Genomic DNA, 21307 nt, shown 5'->3' with positions numbered 1-21307 from the left:
CTTTTCAATTCTGTACTCTTCTGAATTATTTTCAATTTTTAACATTTCTGATACATGTGTTTTTATTTCATTACATCAAGGGGCAAGTTTAAAAAAAATCACATTTGTATTTTATTAGTTTCGCAATTTATGCAGATCATTTAAACTTCGACTTTAAAAATATCAGTCAAATAACATCCAGTTGCTTGCTAATTCTGAGTGCTTTTCCGTAATATCTGTTCATATGATTTCTACAAAAAGAAATTGTGTAAACACTAAATTCACCACAATATAGAACCTTGTTACCTTGCGAATCCCCACTCTACTATTATATTCAAGCCATGAGATCAATTCTAATTTAATAAACATTTTGGTTTAATAATAAACCACTGCTGGTTTACAATAGATGAAACTCAGTGACCCCAAATTATTGGATTAGTTTAAATCTCTGCAGTCTGGCAACATCTAGTTATAAATGCCCTTAAGATATAGGAGCAGAAGAGGGTATTCGTTCTGTCAAGACCGTTCTGCCATTCCATCATGAGCTGATCCATCCTCCCGCTCAGCTTCACTCATAATCTTTGATACCCTGACTATTCAGATAGAGGGGAAAATAGCTAGCATGAGGAGTAGGCTCCAAGAAGAATTGTATGAGTTTCAAAGACCAAACAAAAAAAATTTACAAATATACTAAGGAAAAAGAACCGTATGTACTAGTGTACAGTAATTGTCCAATTTTTTGGGTTCAAATTTGGGGGATGGTCAACTTTTACACGGGTCATACATTTGACCGTGGTAGGTATCTACATTGTTCAAGGTATTAGGAGCTCTGGTGGCCAGGACCGGGTGGTGAGTCTGCATTTGGGGCATTGGGACCCCGATGCATTGCTCCGGCCGAGAAGAGAGTCTGTGGTCAGGGTGTTGGGAGCTTGGGTGAGCGGGCAAATGGGACGAGGGTCCGCAGTCAGGGTGTTGAAAGCTTCGGTGGGAGGATGGCCAAGGCGATGATCCACAGTAGGGGCATCAGGATGTTATGTTAGCTTCCTCCGAGTTCTCCACCATCACAACACCAAGATTTCAACCAATTTGATTTACACCAGGTGATATCAGAGACTGACTGAAAATACTATATACTGCAAAACTAGACTACATTTGCAGTGAATCCAGGACTAGCTGCACCTCTGGTCATGCTGTTCCAATGCAACATCAATATTTGACAAGGTGTAAATTGCGCAGCAGTGATCTACTCGCAAAAAACAATGCAAATCCAATTCGTTTAATTATCACTAAATCGGTCTACTCTCAATAATTCATAATGGTAGAAAGAGGAGGCCTTACTCACCAGTAACTTTCACGGTTGCCCAGTTTGAGTTCATCAGAGCCACTGTTACAGACATCATTATTGCTTTGTCTGAGTGAGATGAGACTAAGGATGATTGATAGGGTAGAGATGAAGAAACATTCCTCTTGGCAGAGGTGTCTAAGACCAGAGGATGAATCTTTAAGGTGAGGAGTAAGAGGATATCTGAGGAAGATTTTTTTCACCCAGTTGGAGGTTCATTATTTCAGTCACAGGGCATCAAAACAAATATTCCTTGAGCCATTATCCCAGTTGCAAAACAACTATTTGATAGTTTATCAATGATCAGAAGTGGGGATTTGAGCCCAACAAGTGCTAGCCAATGACCACCAACAACAAAATGAGTGTCTTAACTATTTTGACATTTAATTGCAATATCATTATCAACATCTTAGGGAAAATGGATGCCTAGAGAAGTTACATAAATGCTCTTGTGTCACTGCCACCCTAAAGCTTCCCTTGACAAGGCACAAGTCAGATGCATGATGGAATGCACTCCACTTAACCAGTTGATTAGTTCCAACGAGTTTCAAGAAGCTCAATGTCATCTGGGATAAATCATCCTATTCTATTGGCATTGGATCTATCACCCTAAATGTTTTTCCCTCCACTGCCAACTTGTAGCTGCAGTGTGTATTTATAAAATGCACTGTAATTATTTTCATGACTCCAACAAAGAAACATACAAGCTCTACCACAAAGAACAAGTGCAACCATTGCATGGAAATGTCAATACCTTTGTTTTCCTCCAAGTTGCACATTATCTTGGGTTGGAATTATTTTATATTTCTTCATTCTATAAACTTCAAGAGTTCCTTCCCAGAAGGACTGCAGTGGTTGAAGGTTGTGGATTACCACCAGAACAATTAGGATTGGGCAATAAATGATGCTCCTGCTGGTAGTGCCCATATCTCCAAAAACAAATACAAGAAAAATTCATTGCTTTCAATTTATCAGAATTTTCAAATAAATTACTATTGCCATGTGGGTATGTAGCTCCAAATTAGAATACATTTCTCTTTTCCAATTAATAGTATAATTTGTTTTATGGCTCTAATATACAAACATTTACTGCTAATTCAAAAATTTCAGGAGCTCAGAAGAGTAATTGAAATGATTAAAGAAAAGGATAATAAAGCATGTCGTATCAGTGTATTAGAACAAGAGATTGGGCAAAATGTCCTGCTTATATGTGTCAACTGCTAATTATAACATTTTATTTGCTATTGCTCTCATTGTCAAGAAAAGAGAAATATGATTAAAGTGAGAGAATATTGTGCATGGATAGAGTTTGTAGAGCAAAATGGCTTGTTCTGGGGAAAAATGCATTTTAAACAAAGTATCATCTAAAACATCAAATAGAACATGAATACCACTTTGATTTGCATTTAGTTCTTAGATCTCAGCAGTAAAACAACTCAACCCAGTATTGAGATAGGGGGAAGAGAATGTATTGAAGATGTTTATGAGGAAAATAACCTCATCCTATGCTTCCCTTTTCTTGATTGTACAAGCAAAATGCTGTCTAGACATATTATTGTTTTGGTCTCCTAACCTAAAGGAGGATAGACTTGGTATTAGAAAGAGTGCACTCTGGTTCCTGGTATAGTGAATTTGACAGATGAGGAAAGATTGAGACATAAAATTTTGATTGAAACTTCCAAGTTACTTAACCAAGTGATGTCCATTAATTTTGAACTACGCTCTCTGCTTCATGCAGCACAGAGGAGTGCTTTAGGAGCAATGAGGTACCTGCCACTCACGTCCAGCCACTTCGAATATTAATCATTTAAAGCTCTTAAATTCAATCACAAACCTAAATCACTGCTCCATCTATGCTTTCACTAATGTTTTTAATGATAGCTTAGTTATACTTAAATATATGCATTTATCAACTTCAATTAACATGCCTTGCTCTTTACTCCCAGTCTTGCCAAATTTCCATTCTTGGAAGAATTATTTTCCCACCTAATTCCTTTTTCCTCATAGTTTATGCTGTTTTTGGCACTTGTCTAATTAATATGCCTACAAACTATTAAAGCGCCAGCAACCCATATTTGAATCCGGCGACGTCTGTAAGGAGTTTGTACCTTTTCTCCAAGCCTGGATTTTTCCCTGAGTGCTCTGGTTCCCTCCTACCCTCCGAAATGTATGAGGATGTTGGTGCTTCCCAATTTAAATGATGGAATCTGCTTCTAACATACTGAAAATTAAATTTAATTTCATCATCTGCAAAAGTAACTCAATTGTATTTTGTGATGGTAGTTATTGTCACCTTTTATTTGCCAATTATTAGATGTAACACTTTAATAACTGATTAAAGAAAGCGACATACAAAAATGTAGATTTTAATGCATAAATGTAGATAGCATGTTCAAATGTATCTCTATGAGCAGTTGTGGGATAGTTGATGGAGCTTTAACGTATTACATTTATCAAAAGTAAATGGGTTCTTTTAAAATTATTAAGTGTTATATTTGCCCATTTTTTCCCCCCCACAGCTGGGGTTTCAGTCAGTCTAATTCCTTACCAACAGCTGGATCTGTGGGTGGAGGAATAGGCAGACGAGCTCAACGTCAATTCCAGATGCCCCCTCGAAATCTACCCACTGCTCGACTGGGTCTTATGGGTCCAAGTGGGCTCATGGGTGCCTCACAGCGTAGTGCAAGCAGCAATCCAACCATATTAAAACAAGGAAGGCAGGTTTGTTGAATTTTCTTTAACTTTTGTATTGCAATTTAAAAGGTTTATAATCAAATGTGTAGCTAGGAATGTGATTCTTCTTTTCTCATGAAGGTATTATATGTCTGATAATAGTATGTGAGCAAAGCTCAACAGATTTGCAAAAGCAAAATGATTAAAACATTTTATCCTTATTCCTACAAGAGTTATTTGGTTGTTTTTATTTTTAAATACACAGTGCAGGCATTTTCCTACCTTGATCTATAGAAAATGTGAAATGAAAAATAGAAAACTGAATCTGTATCTAAGAATGGGAAAACCCAAGAATTTTATATATCAGAGTATGCAAAAGATTCAAACAGAGAATCTGGATGTAAAACAATGAATGAAACTTGAAAGGATTGTAAGACCTACAAGGTGTTATGCTGCTGGCACAGTTCAGAGCATGGTGATTATATAATTAACATCTTTTTTAATGTATTAGCAAAATGACATCAAAAATATTATTTATACATATATGGCTTGTGTTTTCACAGAACCTATGGTTTGCGAACCCTGGAGGAAGTAATAGTATGCCAAGCCGAACTCATAGTTCAGTCCAACGTACGCGTTCACTGCCTGTTCAGACATCACCACAAACCATGCTGATGTTTCAGCAACAAGGTGAGTGGGTCAGAGAAACACCTTTCTTTAGGTGAATAAAAATTAGCTTCAGCTCTTGGAAAATATAACTCCTCAATTGTAAACGTGCATTCCTTTGAAATTGTGAAAAAATTGCTGCCCATGAAAGCTAGAATCTACAGCACTGGTTCTCAACCTCTTTCTTCCCACCCACATCCCACCTTAAGTAATCCCTGTGCTATAGGTGCTCTATGATTAGTAAGGGATTGCTTAAGGTGGGATGTGGGTGGAAGAAAAAGTTTGAAAATCACTATTTTAATTGTACTTAATTGACTCATTATGTGCATGGTTTCATAACTTCAAAGGAAATAGACCAATGACTATTTTTCTCAAGCAAAATATTTCAGTAGCAAATGGGTCTAGAGCAGTGATTCTCAACCTTCCTTTCCCACTCACATCCCACCTTAAGCAATCCCTTACTAATCTCAGAGCACCGATAGCATAGGGATTACTTAAAGTGGTATGCAAGTGGAAAGAAAAAGGTTGAGAACCACTGATCTTCAGTCACTGGTTGGCTGAAGGCCGAAGTATATTGACCAAAATCTACCATGACTGGATCAAGAAAATTTTGCGATTTTGTTCAGATTGCTGAATTGATTGAACTACAGACATCCGTTGTGGAATTTGTAGCTATAAATAACACATCTTCAGTTAACTTTGGCTTTGCATATAGCTGAAAGTTTATTGTATGAGTCCAACAAAAACAAAGCTTTCTATCTCTATATATTGCAACCTACCACATAGAAAATATGAAGTTGATGGATGTTAATGTTTATTATTCTTAACTGAAAAATATATTAAGAAATAGATTTTTCTGTATGTGTTAAATGCTTGTGGATAATTGGCACTTCTTTTCACATTTGTTAAATAAATAGAAAATATAGGAGATCGAAATATATTTTTCTATTGATGTAAAATAAAATTTGAAGCTATTTTTCAAAAGTGCAGCTTCATGAGACACATTTGTTGATAATTTTTACTAAAGCAAATTGAGTAATTGTGTAATGATCCCTAAGAATTGTCCTCTGTGCTCAATGTAACTTCTGCTTTCAATGACAAAAGTTATGAGAAAATAGGGTTTTTTTTCATTAGAACAAGAATATCACCTTAACTGAGTTGTATGAAAATGAGAGATTCTGATTCAATAGATATTTAGTTTCACTTGTTGAAAATTGGAGGACATAATAATAACACATAATTCCTTTCCAAAACTCTTCTAAGTTCATTTCAAGAGAGTTGTGCTTTAGAGGGATACACCACGGAAATGGGGCCTTCATTACACCAATTTTCACTGACCATCAAATACCCATTTTAGTTAACACAAATCTTGCACAAATCCATTTTATTCTTTTCAATTCCCATCAACCACCCCCTCCACCAGAATAAACTGCTCAACTCCATGTTTTTTTGGCAATTTACAGTGGCCAATTAAAGTTCAAATTTCAGATTTAATGTCAGAGTGCATAAATGACATCACATACAACCCTGAGATTCTTTTTCCTGCTGTCTATGCAGAATTTTTATTTGATGGTTGTCCAAAATTCTGTACTCAAGAAAAGAAGTGTAAACAAATTGTGCAATACAGAAAAATAATAATTAATAATAGATAATATGCAAAGTAAGAGTCCTTAAATTAATTTTTAATTGAGTGTTGTTCAGGAGTCTGATGTGAAGGGGTAGCTACTGTTCCTGAACCTGGTGGTAAGACTCTTGTTCCACCTATTTTTTTTTGTTAAAGGAGGCAGCAAGAACAGAGCATGTCCTGGGTGGTGTGGATCCCTGCTGCAGCTCTCTGCCAGCAACATTTCATGTAGATTTTCTCGATGGCGGGGAGAATTTTCCCTCTAATGCTCTTGGCTGTATCCACATCCTTTTTCAGGGCTTCTTGTTCATAGGTATATACTCTTAGACCATGTTTTGGATTAGTATGAGGTCTTGACTTTCACAATAGAATAGCCAAGTCCGGGGGTACTGAAGGCAAAGTTGGAGGTTCTATCAGGTGATAAATTTAGGCAGAAACTGAGTTGAGCCATATTTTAGAGGGAGGTTTTGGTGATTAATTGAAATGAGACGTGAAGCTGATCTCGGGATGCAATGTGGCAGAAAGGTTGTTGGATTTCTGTTTTGATTTTGGGCCAGTAGTCAATGAAAATTAGGCAGCAGATTGTGATTTGTACTGAAGTTGATGGCTTCTGCCTTCCCAATATTAGGGATGAAATTTCTGCTTATCCGGTACAAGATATTGAACCAATACTTTAAATTTTAAGACTTTAGTGTAAGAGATTTTGTTTTAGAGTTAGGTGTCTTCAGCATATGGACGTAGCTGTAAAATTGGAGGGGCTAAGAAAAGTGTATTGTGAGGCACAAGCAATAACAACATAGTTATGAGAGAAAAGCCATTGCAGGTGATTCATTAGCTGCAGCTGTACAGATAAGAATGGAACATAGTGACATTTGAGTCAGTACAAGTCATCTTGATAAGAGTTGGAGAAGAATGGCAAACCATGGCAAAATATAAAAACAAAGTTGAGAAGGACAAGAGGGTAGAAATTGTATGATATTGTGGCGACCCAATTAGCAGCAAGCAAACAGGCTTCCAAAATGGCGGTCGTGCTGTGGAAAATGCGCGAAATTGACCTGCATCCAACACAGGTTTTAAAAATTTGGGCAGATTACATCACTGATGATGTCACTTCCTGTCCATGTAACAGAAGCAGTGATGTCTATAAGCCCAGCATGCAAGCCTGGTGGTGTCAGTCTTGCACTTGACTCTCCACAGTGTGTACATTGACCTCCCAGCACGTACATCAACTCAACACTGTTTACGGTGCTTCCATAACGCGTACACCGACGTCTATAGTAGCTCAGTACAGAATACTTCGCTACATTGGTGACTCCGACAGTCCTAACGATATTTGGATCCCAACATGGAAAATTTTTCTTCAATACATGCCTTGGCTCTGAAACTACCAATGTTTTGCACTTCACAACCAGGTGTACGGTTTGACCAAGCAGAAAACTCAATTCCACTTGAGGCAAATAATATCTGATTATACACGGTACTGCTATGTAGTAGTGCCCTGGATCAAGAGACGACATGCTGAGTTTCCGATTTTCTGCAGCAGCCTCTGGAGTAGGGCAAATATATATCACTCAAGAGTTTGCTTATCCATACCTTTGGCCTCTCAATGTGAGTGAGCGACCCGTTTACTTCACTTGGATGGCTTGGGAAACAGGACCCCTTCCATGCTCACGAATGAAATGCTGGCACTAGCAGAAGGGCATAGGCCCTGCCTCACGTTTGAGCAGGCTTTCTTGGAGCAGTTGCCAGAAGATATCCACATGCTGACCGATGAGGATTTCAGTGACATTCTATGATGGGCAAAGAAAGAAAGCGTGTCATCCATAGGAAAGGTCACCAGATCCCGCTTACAGCAGCAGGACCGTGCAAGTCCAACATTAAACCGACAACAGGGTCGATCAGGAGACAACTTGATGAATATGGCACCCATTGGTGTTTCTACCATCAATGATGGGGTGCTGCCGACTTCCCTGCGCGTTTTAGGGAATCGCTGTGGCCAGCTGTCACTAATGGCTGCGGCAGCTGGCCTTCGAGACAACCTATTATATGTCTGGGATAGACATTCTGGCTGGCGTTTCTTGGTGGATACAGGGGCCTTCAGGGCGTGACACATGTAACAGAAAACCTGGGCTATCATTGAAAGTAGTATCCAGACATTTGGTATGTGTAGGATCCTGCTTCAGTTCGGCAATTCTAAGTTCACGTTCATATTGGCCATGGTCGCACATCCACTACTGGGAGCTGATTTTCTCAGAGCATGTGGCCTGCTGGTTGATCAAGAGGGATGAAGACTCGTTCATACCAAAACTTTCCAGACCTTCGCCCTAGGTGCGCCCAAGCTGCCACCCCGCATTTAGACTGAATTTGCCAGGTTATTGGCAGAATACCCTGCTATAATTATGGTGCAATTCACCTCAGCAATGCTGAAACATGGGGTTCACCATCACATACCACCCGAAGGGCTACCATTACATGCCTGAGGTCGTAGGCTCCGCCCAGATAAACAGTCTGGCCAAAGAAGAGTTTGAAAGGATGGAGGACATGGGTATTGTATAACAGTCCAATAGCTCTTCGGCCTCTCCACTCCACATGGTACCGAAGGCCGCAGGGGGATTACCGCAGGTTTGACAAGGTTATTGCACCGGATCGCTACCCGGTACTACATTTACAGGACTTCACATCCAACCTGCAGGGAGCCCGCATCTTTTCCAAGCAGGACCTGATCTGGGGTGTCATCATATCCTGGTCCACCTGGATGAAATTCCAAAAATGGCTGTTATTACACCCTTTGGCCTTTTTGAATTCAGAAGAATGCCTTTTGGGCTCGTGAATGCCGCGCAGATTTTCCAACGTTGAATGGACAGAATGGGTTGCGATCTCGACTTTACCTTCATATACCTAGATGACATACTTATCACTAGCCACAGTCATCAGGAACATCTTTCCCACCTGCACAAGTTTTTTACTCATTTGGGCTGACCATCAACCTGGCCAAGTGTCAACTCCGGTTAGCGACTATCGACTTTCTGGGCCATAGAATTGACAAACAAGGAGCAAGGTCACTACCGGCAAAGGTCAAGGTGATCTGGGCAATCACTAAACCCAGCACAGTTAATGGCCTCCAGGAGTTTGTTGGAATGGTGGACCTTTATCGTCAGTTTCTACCATTCAGTAGCTTGCATTATGCACTCCTCTTCGCCCTAGTGTCAGGCAGGGCAAGGAATGTCACTTCGGATGAAGAATTGTCGATAACATTTAAGAATGCAAAGGAAGCACTGGCTAATGCTGTATTGCTGGTCCACCCAAGAACGATGTCCCGACAGCCCTGACAGTGGGTTACGTCCAGTATAGCAGTAGGAGGGGTGCTTGAACAGTACATCGATGGGCATTGGAAACCATTGGCTTTCTTTAGCAAGCAGCTAAGAGCACCAGAACTCAAGTACAGTGCTTTTGATCGAGAATTGTTGGCAATGTACCTAGCTATCAGACGCTTCAAATACTTTCTAGAAGGCAGGCATTTCACAGCTCTATGGACCACAAGCCACTTACATTTGCCTTCACTAAGGTATCAGATCCACAGTTGGCTTCTCAACAGAGACATCTACCATATATTCTGAGTTCACGACATCCATCGAACACATCTCAGAAAGGCCAACGTTGTGGAAGATGCGCTGCCTTGCCTGGCCATACAAACTGTGGAGACCTTGGCCCAAGGGGTGGATTATATTAGAAAGTGCAGAACAGGAGACTCAAACCTGCAACTTGAAGAAATTCCAGTAGGCCCAGGGGAGCTCAAACTACTGTGTGATGTGTCTAAAAGTTGTCCTCGCCCAATCGTTCCTGTGACCTGCAGGCGGCAGGTATTTGATACGGTACATGGGTTGGCATATCCATCAATCAGAACAACTGTCAGGTAGTAGCCAACAGATTAGTGTGGCATAGGTCTCGAAAACAGGTCAGCAATTGGGTGAAGACATGCACTCGTTGCCAGACATCGGAAGTTCAGCATCACACGAAAGCACCACTACAATCTTTTGAACCAATGTATTGGAGGTTTGACCACTTATACATGGACATGCCAGTGTCACCTGATTCCCATTTTCTTCTCACTATAGTGGATCAGGCCACGTGGTGGCTCCACTGGCAAATGTGAGTACCGACACCTGTGGCAGGGCTTTCAATTCCGCCTGGATAGCAAGTTTTGGTCTGCCAGCACACATCACGTCTGGCAGGGGTACCTAATTCACATCAAGCCTCTGTTTAGTAGTGGCCACCCTGCTTAGAACCAAGTTGCACCACATAACTGCGTACCACGCACAATCCAACGAACTAGTAGAAAGGTTCCAGATGCATTTGAAATTGCCCCTTATGGCACATCTGCAGCGAATTAACTGGGTGGACGAATTGCCATGGGTACTCTTGGGTATACGAACAGCACCTAAGAGCGATTATAGGTGCCCCATCGGCAGAGCCAGTCTGTGGCATGCTCCTACTTGCAAACCTGGAGGTGTCGATCTTGCACTAGACTCCATAGTGAGTACATTGACTTCCCAGCATGTACATCAACTCAACGACATGCACAGCGATTCCATAACGTGTACACCAATGTCTGTCGTAACTCACAATTCTGAAGGCAACGCCCACAACCTATCCAAAATTTTGTGATATTAAAAACTAATAAAGAAGATTGAAAAGAAAAGAATTTGTAAAAGAAATACAAAATAAGAGGAACGTAAATTTAAGAGATCCCCACACTCTCAGGGACTGTAGATAAGAGGGGATAAATGGTAATGGCATAGGGGTGGTACTCAATTGAGATTCAATTTCTAGAAAAATACTCCTTTTGAAAACTACTTGTACAAATTTTTAGATACTTAAAGTTATTTAGTGATAGTTTCACAATTGTGAAATTGTTGCTAATGTTCAGTTCTTTTCTGCAGTTACCTTTTAATGTTGACAGAAATGCAATTTTTCTTTTAGACTTTCAAGTGCCAGTGACAGAACCTGATATAAACAACAGACTGGAATCATTGTGTCTCAGTATGACTGAACATGCCCTGGGTGGTAAGTGTCAAGGTTGAAAATAGAATGTAATATGTGCATACCTAAAATCCCTACATAGTTGTAAAATTAGAATGGTTTGGAATAATATGAAAGGGCAATGTGCTTTTAATTGGTTTGACTTTGTCAACAAAGAAAATTGTAAACATTAAGAGTAATTTTACAGACTTTTTTACATCTGTAAAGTAGTAGAAAATGTCCTGAAGAATTAGTGTTTGTAATTTATAATATTTTTGCAATCATTCTATATTGTTTGCTATGATTGTCAAATTCATTTTTTTAAATTATTATATCAATATCTGGGAGCAAAGCATTCAAAGATACAAATGCTATCAAAAAAGAGGCAGATGGTATTGCTCTGTAGGAAAAAAAGTTAAATCAAATCCTTATCAAGAAGGGAGTTAGGATCAGAGGATATAAAATCCTTTTGGGTCGAGCTGAGAAACTGCAAAGGTAAAAAGACCCTGATGGGAGTTGCATACAGGCCTCCAAATAGCAGCCAGGATGTGGGGTGCAAATTACAATAGGAGTTAGAGAAGGAACGTTTTTTTTAAAAAAAGACAACGTTATGGTGAACATGGGGGACTTCATTATGCAGATAGTCTAGGAAAATCAGGTTGGCACTGGGTCCCAAGGGAAGAAATTTGTGGAATACCGATGAGTTAGTTATTTTCGACCAGCTTGTGGATGAGCCCACGAGGGAAAAGGCAATTCTGGATTCAGTGTTGTGCATTGAAATAGAGTTGATTAGGGAGCTTGAGGTAAAAGAACCATAAGGAGGCAGAGATCATAATTTCTTCTTTGGCTTGGCTTCGCGGACGAAGATTTATGGAGGGGGTAAAAGTCCACGTCAGCTGCAGGCTCGTTTGTGGCTGACAAGTCCGATGCGGGACAGGCAGACATGGTTGCAGCGGCTGCAGGGGAAAATTGGTTGGTTGGGGTTGGGTGTTGGGTTTTTCCTCCTTTGCCTTTTGTCAGTGAGGTGGGCTCTGCGGTCTTCTTCAAAGGAGGTTGCTGCCCGCCAAACTGTGAGGCGCCAAGATGCACGGTTTGAGGCGATATCAGCCCACTGGCGGTGGTCAATGTGGCAAGCACCAAGAGATTTCTTTAGGCAGTCCTTGTACCTTTTCTTTGGTGCACCTCTGTCACGGTGGCCAGTGGAGAGCTCGCCATATAACACGATCTTGGGAAGGCGATGGTCCTCCATTCTGGAGACGTGACCCATCCAGCGCAGCTGGATCTTCAGCAGCGTGGACTCGATGCTGTCAAATTAATTCTCCACTTTGAGAGGGAGAAGCTAAAATCAGATGTGTCACTATTACAGTTGAATAATGGTAACGACAGAGGCATGAGAGAGGGGTTAGCCAAAATTGTTTGGAAGGGGTCTCCAGCAGGGAAGATGGTAAAGCAGCAACAGTGTAAATTTCCGGGAATGATTCAAAAGATGTAGGATACCTGTGGTTTCATACCAAAGAAAAAAACAATCTAAAGGGAGGGTGAAGCAACCATGGCTGTGAGAGATGTGAAAGACAGCATAAATGCAAAAGAAAGAGCATAGAATGTTGCAAAAATTAGCAGGAAGCCAGAGAATAGGGTAGCTTTTAAAAAATCAACGGAAGTCAACAAAAAATAACAATGAGGGAGAAAAGAAAGTATGAAAGTAAACTTCCCCATAACAAAAGAGTACATCAAAAGGTTTTTCAGATATTTAAAAAATAAAAGTGAGACAAGAAGAGTTGACGTCAGAATGCTGGAAAATGATGCTGTAGAAGAGATAATGGGGAACAAACAAATGGCAGATGATCTGAATTTGTAGTTTGTATCAGTTTTCACTGAGTAGAGCACTACTAACTTGCCATAAATTTGAAAGTGTCAGGGGGCAGAAGTGAGTGTAATTGTTATTACTAAGGAGAAGGTGCTTGGGAAGCTGAAGGGATGGTTCCACTCTTCAGGAAAGAGGGAGGCAAAAACAAAGGAAATTATAGGTCAGTTAGTCTAGCCTCAGTGGTTGGCAAGATTGGGTCCATCTTTTTTGATGAGGTTTCAGTTCTTGAAAGCACAAGGTAAAACAAGCCAAAGTCGGCATGGTTTCCATCAGGAGTGATCTTGTCTGACAAATCTGTTGGAGTTCTTTGAGGAAGTAATGAGGAAGACAAGGAAAGAGGTAGTGGATGTTGTTTACTTAGATTTTCAGAAGGTCTTTGACAAGGTGCCACATATGATGCTGCTAAATAAGATCGGAGCCCACGGTATTACGGAAAAAGGTACTTGCATGCATAGAAGATTGGTTATCTCATTGAAGTGAAAGAGTTGGAATAAAGAGGCTGTTTCTGTCTGGGTGCCAGTGACTAGTGTTGGGTCTGCTACTTTTCACTGTAAATTATCTAGATGACATTACTGATGGGTTTGTGGCCAAGTTTGCGGATGATACAAAGATTCATGGACAATTAGGTTGTGTTGAGGAAGTAGGGAGTCTGCAGGGGGTTTTGGATATGGCAAAGAGGTGGTAGATGGAATACAGCATAGGGAAGTGTATATATGTGCTCGTTGAAGGAATAAGGAACTAGATGGTTTTATAAATGGGAAGAAAATTTGGAAAGTGGAGGCACATGGAGACTTGGGATTCTTCAAAGGAATCCCTTGCAGGTTATATCAGTAGTAAGGAAAGCAAATGCAATATTGAGAGGACTAGAATCTAAAGACAAAGATGTATTGCTGAGGCTGTTCAAGGCATTGGTCAGACCTCATTTGAGATATTGCAAGCAGTTTTGGGCCCTATATCTGAGGAAGGATGTTAGACAAGGTACAGAGGAGGTTTACAAAATAATCCCAGGGATGAGAGGGTTAACGTACAAGGACCATTTGACGGCTCAGGGCTGGTGCACACTGGAGTTTAGAGGGATGAAGAGAGATCTCATTGAAACATTCTGAATATTGAAAGGGCTTAATAGAGTGGATGTGGAGATGATGTTTAAGCAAAAGTTCTATTATTGTCACGTAATACTACATTTTGAATGTAACATGCATGAAATTTTAAAACTTTTGTCTACCACAAATCAGACTGAGAGTTGCCACCATGTCCAGTGCCCCTCACAGAAACCTACAGCACCTGGTGTTCCTAGGTGGTCTCCCTAATGGGAGAATCTAAGACCAGAGGGCATAGTCTCTAAATAAAAGGTCGTCCTTTTGAACAGAAATGAGGGGAAATTTCTTCAGTCAGAGGGTTGGGAACTTGTGGAATTCATTGACACAGACAGCTGTGGAGGCTGTTATTGAGTATATTGGAAGCAGAGGCTGATAAGTTCTTAATTAGCAAGGATGTCAGAGGTTAGGGGAAGAAGGCAGGACATTAAGAGAAAAAATATATCAGCCAACATTTGAATGGCAGAGAAGACTTGATGAGATGAATGGCCTAATTCTGCTCCTACGTGTATGGTCTTGTGTCTAACATAGAACCTAGAAAGTACAGCACAGGAATGCTCTTTTCAGCCCACCAAAATGAAACCAAAGCTCTGCTGTTTGCACTCCATATTTCCTTCCAGTTCCTTCATGTTCATGTGTCTATCCAGAAGCCTCTTAAATGCTATTATAATACAGTATTTGTTTCCACCATTACTTCTGACACTTACCACTCTCATTGTAAAGTATTTGCCCTGCACATCGTGCTTAAATATCTTCCCACTTGCTTTAAACACATGTCCTCTGGGGTGTGACACTTTTACCCTGGGGAAAAGATTCTGAATGTATACCTTATCAATGCTCCCATGATTTTGTAAACCTCAACCACAGATGTCTGAGTCAATGAATTCCACAAGTTCTCAATCCTCTGACTGAAGAAATGTCCCTGGATATCCTTTTATTCAGAGGCTCCTCTCAGCCTCCTGCTATCCAGAAAACAGCCCAAGTTTGGCCATCCTCTCTCTGTAACTCATACCCTCTAAACCAGGCAACATCCTTGAAAATCTCTCTTGTATCCTCCACAACCTTTCTGTAATAGGGTGACCAGAATTACTCCACATGCAACCTAACCAAAAAATTATATTGCTGCAATATGACCTCCTTTTGTACTCAATTCCTCACCCCATGAAGCCAACCATAGCACACACTTTCTTTACCATCCTATCTACTTGTTTGACCAGTTTCATTGGGCTAAATATTTCTTCTAGTTTGGCTATTTATCTGTAGAGTGATACCAGCTGAAATACTCATCATGAAATAGTCATGATGAAGGACGATTTTGAAGGACAATTTAAGTATAAGAAGGACACCAAAGAACAGAGAGAGAAAACTTCCAGGATTAGTCATTCTAGTAAAAAAATTACTGGCATTGACATCATCCAAAATGTCTCTAATGCTGCAAATGTTAATTGTTTTACATATGGCGAGACATTGGTAAAGCAGTTCACTTTAACTTTGAACATAAAATGGAACTTTTAGTCATCAATCAAAATGCAAGAGATAGAAATAGATTGATAGATTTTGCATCATTTTTCAGATCAGGGAATTTTTTTGACAACGAAAGATCCCAATTTTCTTTATTTTACTGGCAGATCCAAGAATGAAAACATTAACACTAATTACAGTTTACTCAGCTGAGATTTAGCATCAAAATTGAGTCATTCAGCCCATCAAGTCTGCTCTGCTGTTCAAACTTCAGATTTATTGTTAGAGTACATACATGACATACAACCCTCCCTGAGATCTTTTTTTGCAGGCTAGTCAGAATTTCTACTTATTGGTAGTGCAAAAAAACTGTACTCAAATAAAGATGTATATACAAAAGAGAGAGATGTAAACAAACTGCAATACAGAAAACAATATTCAGTAATAAATAATGTGCCAAGTAAGTCCTTAAATTATCTCCGAGTTTGTTGTTCAGGATTCAAATCATGGCTGACAATGGCTAACAATTTTATTTTTTAACCCCATTTTCCTGCCTACTCCCTATAACCTTTGACACCATTACTAATTCTATTCCCCCTCAAGCCCTTTCAAGCCATTATTCATTTTCAAGAAAATTACTTTGAACTTTACACTGGGTTGCATTAAATTTTGTGATCCACTAAAAGGAATGCCAGTATTTCAATTATCTGCCTAAAATTTCCAGTTCCCAGCATCATCTTGGTGAATTTAATGGGATATATTTAATATCTTTTGTCATGAGACAGCCAAAATCATTCAAACAGGCTGTGATTGTAATTTTAAAATCAAAAAATGGTTTTTTTTAAGTTCATCTATGTACATCTTTAAGCTGTTTCTACACACTCTTTGCATTGAACGCCAATCTGTACTGCTTTAATTTTATCTCATGGTGTATTCATTCATCATTTGTCCATCTGTTTTGCTAACCCTGTTCACCAAATGCCTTTTGTCTTCATCTGTTTTCCAGGCAGTTATTTGGTGTCAGTAGCAAATTTTAAGAACAAGTTCTTTCCGTTTATTCTTAAGTGAAAATATCATGCCATCTCATTAAATGGCAGAGCAGGCTTGATGGGCCAGATGTCCTACTCCTGCTCCTATTTCTTACGTTCCAACATCGGAGCTGCCTCATTTTCACCACTTGAAACTTGAACAGAAATGTCTCTCACAGCTCCTCAAGCATGCTACAAAATTCAAAAAGCTCATGGCTGCTCTTTATCGTCTTAACTTTCCCATCCACTCACTTCATTCACCAAGATTTCAAAATCTTGGACGAATATCCTCAATGTCTAAACATTTACACCCCTTGAGTAAAGCATTCCAAATATTTACAACCCATCCTGACCCCAGTATTAATAGTTTTTAGATCATCTAAAAACAGTTTCCTGGATTTCTTTTTGTATCTTAATTTATACAAATCACTTATTTGACAATAATGAATCCTTTCTGAAAAACAGCAAGTATTTTTTTTGTTTGAATATGTGGTCCTTGGTGATATGGAACAGCGCTTGTTCCAAACCTCTGAGACTCCTCTAATCTTTTTCTCCATTACATTGACTACTGCATTTGTGATGCTTCCTGAACATTCACTACTAACTAAGTTACTGCTAACTCCCTTCCCTCGTTGATTTGGATCATTTTTGACACCTTTCTCCATTTTCTGGACCTCTCTGTCCACCTCATGGAACTATCCACTGACATTGACTGCAAGTCCATTGACTCCTTCAGCTACCTAGACTGCACACCTTCCCACTATGTCTTTGTAAGGATACTATCCTTTTCTTCCAGTTCCTCTCTTTCTATGTCATCAACTATCAAGATAAGGCCTTCCATTTCAGGACATTGGAAATGAATTCCTTTCTCGTGACACATAAAGTCCCTTCTTCTGTGACAGAATCAACCATCTCTTGCATTTTCTCTGTTTCCCAAACTTCTCCCCTCACCCTGCCAAATACACAGAGACAGAGTTCTGAATTCCATACCTTTCAGCCTGGTATCTTCAGCATTTAGCACTTGACCTTCATCTATTTCTCCAGCTGCAATGGGATGCTACCACTAACCACATCTTCCCGTTTCCACCTTGCACAAGGACCACTAGACTCCCTAGTCTGTTCATCCCTCCCCAAGCATCTCTCCCAGACTGACATTTTCTCCTACAACCACATGAGATCCAACACTCTTTCTTGCACCTTCTCCCTCACTATCATTCAGAGACCTAAACAAACACAACGTAAAGATGCATTCATCAGGAGGCACTTTATGGACTAAAGTTCAGAATTTAACACCCATCATCTCTTCAAAAACTGATCAGCAAACTCTAAGATTTGGGACTCAATGCCCCACTGTGTAATTGGATTTCCTCACCTCCAGATCACAATCAGTGAGGATTGGTAAGAACATCTCCTCCACAATCTCCATCAGTACTGGAGCACCACAGGGCTGTGTTTTTAGCCCCTGCTCTACTCACATTGCACCTACCACTGTGTGACACAGTACAACAAAATGTACAAATTTGTCGATGTACCATAGTAGTAGGTTGTATAAAGAAAAGTGATGAGTCAGCATACAGGAGGGAGATTTTTTAAAATAATTTCATTTAATATAAAACCACTTAACAAACATATCACAAAATTTTAAACTTAATCCAAATGCATGTGATATTTTATATATAAATCAAAAAAGAAAGGAAAACTACCTCTAAATTCCCCCCTTCCCCAATTCTCCACAAATTAAAAAAGAAAGAAAAAGAGACAAGAAAACCACAACTGGAGGACTTTACTTTCCAATGCTTTTAAACTTGTATATATATATATATATATATATATATTGATATATATTCATAGGAGAAAGGGAATGTTTATAATATATATTGTTGTAATCTTAAATTGTAAGTAATTTTCTCAAGTAGAATACAAATCCGAACTTCTGCATGCTATCTATCCATTCCCAAATCAATATCCGACTTCCAATTTATAGCAGTACATTTTCTACCAATTTCCAAAGCAATTTGAACGATTTTTTCTTGATAGGTATTCAATTTTAATTTAGGTTTAATTCCTCTAACATCTCCCAGTAAAAATAACATTGGATCCTGTGGGGATCTTACTCCAGTTATTCGTTGTAATAAATTACCCATTTCAACCCAAAAAGGTTTAATTGTGGAACACTGCCAGGTCGAATGCGAAAAATGTACCAACTTTTTGTCTATATCTAAAACATAAATCTGAATAAGTATAGTTCATATTATGTAACTTTTGTGGTGTTAAATATAACTGATGAATAAAATTATACTGAACTAACCGATATCTCACATTTTTTGGACTTTTCATGCTCTGTCTACATATGTGAATCCATCTACATTCATCTATTTGCTTATTTATATCTACCTCCCATTTATGTCTTGATTTATGCACTCCCTCTTTTCAAGCCTTCTTTTGTAATAATTTATAATCTCTGAAATAAATCTCTTTACATCCCTATTACTTAATAATAGGTCTTCTTCTGTCTCTGCTGGTAATACTAAATTTTGAACAAAAATTTCACGAAGAAATCTCTTAACTTGATAATAACAAAATTTTGTATTTTCCAATATGTTAATTTTTTCCTTCATTCTACTAAAAATAATAAATTTCCCAGCTTCAAAACCATGTTTAATTTACATAATACCACAATTTTTCCAAATTAAAAAAAATATTTTCCATAGAAAATGGAATAAGTTTATTTTGAAATAAAGGTGTTCTTTCGGACATTAAACCTCTTCTTCCAATCTCTATCAATTTTATTCCAAAGTTCAATTAAATGTTTCATCATGGATGTTCCTTTATTTGCTGTTAACAATCTTGTGTTCCATTTATAAATAAAGTGTTATGGATCAGTTTCTCCTATTTTATCAAGTTTTATATATACCCATTCTCCCATATCTTTTAACTCATACATTACATTAATAAATCTCAACTGTGTTGCTTTATAATAATTCATAAATTTGGGGAGGTGTAAAACCTTCTAACTCATATTTCCACGCCAATTTCTTCAAAGAAACCTAGCCCGTTTTCCTTTCCATAAAAATTTTATAACACAAATGTTTAATTCCGTAAAAAATTTGTGGAATTGGAATTGATTGGAATAAATATTGTATTTGAGGAAAAACATTAATCTTAACACCCTCTACCCATCAAAGTAATAGGTAACATATTCAATTTTTCCAAATCTTCTCTAATTTTCTTTAATAAAAATAACTAATTTAATTTCAATATTTTTGTCAAATCTGATTGCACATGAATATCTAAATATTTTATTCCAAGATCTGGCCATCTAGATTCAATTACTTCCATACATTTTTGATAGTTTCCATTAACTAAAGATATAATCTCACAATTTATTTTATTTCCCAATATATCTCCATATTCTTTTATTCTAATTTTAAGTTTTTGCAAAGAATCTAAAGGATCTGTTAAATAAATCAAAACATCATCTGCAAATAAATTTATTTTATATTCTTCTTATTTTTACCTTACTACCCACAATATTTGAAATTCATCTTATTGCTAAAACAAATAAAGCTGACGACAATGGACAAACTTATCTACTTGATCTCATTAATTCAAAAGATGTTGAAATCTGTCCATTTGTCACTACTGCAATAGGTTTTTTGTACATCATTCTAACCAAATCTATAAAAATTGAACATAATTTACATTTCTCTAAAACTAGAGAGGAAATCCCATTCTAATCTGTCAAATGCCTTTTCTGCATCCAAAGTAACTGCTACACACAGGTCTCCCTCCTTTTGAACCAAATGTATTAAACTAAGAAGCCTCACTACATTATCTGCAGATTTCCAACCTTTAACAAATCTAGTTTGATCCATAGGTATTAATTTCGCTAAATATTTTGCCAATCTATTTGCTAATGCTTTAGCTAATATTTTATAATCAACATTTAATAATGAAATTGGTCTATAGACGCTGGTTTCGTTCAAACTCTTTTTTTCAGAAATACTGTAATAATTATCATTAAAAAGGATTCTGGCAGAGAATGTACCTTCATAGCAAAATTTAACAACTCCATAATGGAGGTTTTAAAAGATCTTTAATAAATTCTACAGGAGATCAGTCTTCTCCTGTCAACTTAATATTTTTGCATTGAACTCATTACCTCACTAATTTCTCTTGCCATAAATACTACATTCAAATATTTCTGTTCCTCATCAGTTTGACTAGGTAAAGTAATTTGAGATTTAAAAAAACATCAATCTTATTTTCATCATGTACTAAATCCGAATGATACAATTCAAAATAAAATTCCCTGAATACATCATTTATATCTTGTAGTTTATATGTAATCATCCCCAAAGATTTTTTAACTGCCTTAATGTCTGTTCAATTTTCAATTTTCATGCTAAAACTTTGAGCTCATTCTCCTAATTCATAATATCTTTGTTTCATTCTTTGAATTAATTTTTCTGTTCTGTAAGTCAGGATAGTATTATATTGAAATTTTTTATTATTTATTCAGAAGGATTATTTTGTAGATGTTTTTCTAAT

General features: G+C 38.1%; 1 protein-coding gene across 3 annotated transcripts in view; it reads left to right on the top strand.

Annotated features, from left to right (window-relative positions):
* samd4a (sterile alpha motif domain containing 4A) overlaps positions 1 to 21307 on the top strand; it is a 152375-nt gene that overhangs the window by 122770 nt on the left and 8298 nt on the right. For all 3 annotated transcript variants that reach the window (XM_069916947.1, XM_069916946.1, XM_069916948.1), the window contains exons 10-12: positions 3841 to 4042; positions 4558 to 4684; positions 11265 to 11348. In XM_069916947.1, the coding sequence (XP_069773048.1) occupies positions 3841 to 4042; positions 4558 to 4684; positions 11265 to 11348 (413 nt within the window). The remainder of the gene's footprint in view (positions 1 to 3840; positions 4043 to 4557; positions 4685 to 11264; positions 11349 to 21307) is intronic.

This window comes from Narcine bancroftii, chromosome 2 (genome assembly GCF_036971445.1).
Source record: "Narcine bancroftii isolate sNarBan1 chromosome 2, sNarBan1.hap1, whole genome shotgun sequence".
In the NCBI taxonomy this organism is placed as follows: Eukaryota; Metazoa; Chordata; class Chondrichthyes; order Torpediniformes; family Narcinidae; genus Narcine; species Narcine bancroftii.
This window is presented reverse-complemented; position numbering and strand designations above follow the sequence as displayed.